Here is a 3109-nt window from a genome sequence, read left to right on the forward strand (position 1 = left end):
TTAAGGTTAACTCAGAGATTGGCTTGACAACTATAACTGCATTCTTCCTTCTTCTAGTCAAACCAACTTCTTCATCTTCAACTTGATCAGACACATCAGAGATTATATTTGCAACCTTGCTTAGCTTCATTAATCTTTGAGAGGGATTCTCTGATGCAATCTTAACTATTGATTTCCTCTTTAAAATAGGGACACCATCAACATGTTGTTTTCCCTTGTCCTTGGAATTAGTCTCAGACTTTGCTAGAGACCTTGTTCTGGGTCTGTTGATATCAGAGTAATTCATCTCACTGATCACTATCTCTTTTTCCTTTGGTCTTGACTGTTTCTGTGAGGGATCAGTGATTTGCTTCTGCTTATCAGACTATGATTTGCTGATCTTCATCTTCTCAGCAGCTAACCTTTCTTCTTCAAGTCTAATAGCTTCAATATCAACTCCTGGATTTTCTCTTTCAAAAATCTTCCTAGCAACAGCCTCATCAATGGCTTGAAGAGAAGGAGATTTGTAGAACAAAGTAGTTTCCTTTCCTCTGAACTTCAGAGTTTGACAAAACTTCTGAGATTCTGGATCTCCAGCTTCAATCAGTTTATCTGATTCAAGAATCAGCTTTTCCTCTTTCTGCACAATTTCAGAACTAACAGCTGCCAGTTCTTTTGAGATTGACTCTGAACCTCTGACTGCTTCATTTAGACTCTGAATTTGGGACACAACAGTCATCTCCAAAGACTGACTTTGTTGTGATTCTCTGAGTCTGTCAGAGTTTCCAACCTTATCACTCCTTTGTCTCTTTCCAGATTCTTGTTTATCTTTGATCTGCATCACCATTGTTTTCCAGAGTTTTTATCTGCAATCTCATTTCCATCTTCATCACCATCTGGCTTTTTCTTTTCCATTGGCTGGTCAGATGAGCATTTGTCTTTCAGTATTTTCTCCTCTTTTTTGACATCAGCAGAGGTGAGAAATTTAACCAGCTGAGCTACACAAGAGCTCAAAGCAGCCAAGGTAGACTGCATGGATCGTTGAGTAGCTTTAATGGAGAAAAGTCCATCTTCCATAGATGGAGGTTGAGCTGTGCACATTCCTTGAAAATATGCCAGTTGACAGACTTTGCTCTTAGGAGGGACAATATGCTGTACTGGAAGATCTGGAGCAGTGGAAAGAGTCATGATTGGTGAGGATTCTCTAACTGGAGATAGATCATGGACTGGAGAAGCATCTCTTACTGGATTAGATTCTCTGACTGGATCAGAGATTGGAGTTGTAAGAGAAGCTGAAACTTTTGCTGGAACAGAGGTAACCTCTGTATCGTCATCATCATCATCATTGAGAAAGATGCTGAGTGTTTGAGAAGCCAGAGCTTTTGTGGCTGCATCAGAGTTTGCAACATAAGAGATCTCCTGAACAGGAGCTGCAACTGTTTCTTGAACTTGAATCAGAGATTCCTGATTCATCTGCAACACTTCAGCTGTAATTTGTTCTAGAGGAACATCTGATTGAGCTTGGTATTCAGGTAATGTTTCTGACATTTGGATGTCAACTGTAGTACCAGGCTCTTCAATAGGCATAGCAGAAATTGGCTCAACTAGCACTGGATATGCAGACTCTGGTTGGTCAGAGAAGGGAATCAATGCCTGATGAAGATCTTCTGACTGAGGAGGATCAACAGTCAAATCAGTGATGATGGTTGGCCTGATCTTCTTCCTTTGTTTCTAAACTGGTGGAGATTTCATGGTTTCTTCTTCAGAGTCAGAATCAGAAATTTTCTGAAGAAATCTTCTTTTTCTTGGTGGAGGAGATGGTTTTGTGGGAGACTTAGAAGATCTGAGGACTCTTGTTGGTGAAGATTTTACAACTGGCCCTTTTTGGGAAGGACCAGAGGTTGGTGGTTGATCATATTTTACAATTGGCCCTTGTTGAGAAGGACCAGAGGTTGGTTCAGCAGAGGAAGAGGATGAATGAGGAATATTCTCATCAGAGAATAAAGAACCATATTTGTCTGGCAATGCCAGCTTCAGTTTGTCCTGTACAGTTATAGGAATAGCAAATACAGGGCGATTGGGTTTCTTGCTATCCTTTTTAATTAGATCAGTAAAAGCACGTTTAGTGATCTTAAAGGGCAACTCATTTCCAGATTCAGGCATGGGTACATTAGGAAAGCAGTAAGAGAATATTAATTGACAGAATCTGGCATAGTAGATAATATTCATATTCTCTTTTCTCCTATCACCAATAAATCTCAAAATAGAGGTAGCAATATCAAATTTGAGATTATGGATCAGAGAATACCCAATTTGTTGACTGAAAATGGGAATGGCATCAAAATTGCTGCACTTGTTTCCAAATGCTCTGGTAATGCAGTCATAGAAGAAGCTCTGTTAGATATAATTGATGATTACTAATATTCTTAAAGTCTGTTTTAGAACAGGAATCATCAGAGTTTAATCGGGAAGCTGATCAGAGTTTGATAAAGTCTGACAGAGTTTAGTAAAGTCTGATCAGAGTTTACATAGTCAAGACTCGTCAGAGTTTACACGTGGAAAGAGCTCAGAAGCGGATATACTTCAAGGAAGGATAGAAGCGGAGGAGTGATTTGCTGACTATGGAAACTAAACAGAAAACTGAAGCAATCTTTGATTGATAGAATTCATAGCAGATTTATAGGATATCAAATCAGAGATTGATTTTGTAACTGTGTCTATAAAAACACAGATTAGGGTTACTCTATATGAGTTGAGTTATCGAGTACATTGTTTAGAACCCTAGCAGCTCTTAGTGATACAATATAATCACTGAGAGAGTTTTTGTAACCATCAAAGCTTTGTGAATATAAGAGTTTATTGATTACAATTTCTTATATTGTTTTACTGTGTTACAGATTGTGGTCACTATATCATATTATATAGTGAGTTTATAGGACCTAACAAGTGGTATCAGAGCCAGCTCTGTTAAGATTACTACAGTGAGATCTTAAACACAATCATGTCTGAAAAATCACAAGCTTCATCCTTTAGAGTTCCAATCCTTAAGGCATCTGAATATCCAGTCTGGAAAGAAAGAATGATCATATTCTTAGACTCTGTTGATCCAGAATACCTTGACAGGATTTAT

General features: G+C 38.3%; 1 protein-coding gene across 1 annotated transcript; it reads right to left on the minus strand.

Moving 5' to 3' along the window:
* Window positions 1-819: 819 nt before the first annotated feature.
* Window positions 820-2142, minus strand: LOC108204109 (uncharacterized). Its single transcript, XM_017373409.2, has 2 exons — window positions 1717-2142; window positions 820-1650 (listed from the first exon to the last, which is right to left on the minus strand). Exons 1-2 carry the CDS (start codon window positions 2140-2142, stop codon window positions 820-822), a joined length of 1257 nt encoding a protein of 418 aa, XP_017228898.2.
* Window positions 2143-3109: the final 967 nt, after the last annotated feature.

Source organism: Daucus carota, chromosome 4, assembly GCF_001625215.2.
Source record: "Daucus carota subsp. sativus chromosome 4, DH1 v3.0, whole genome shotgun sequence".
NCBI classification, from domain to species: domain Eukaryota; kingdom Viridiplantae; phylum Streptophyta; class Magnoliopsida; order Apiales; family Apiaceae; genus Daucus; species Daucus carota.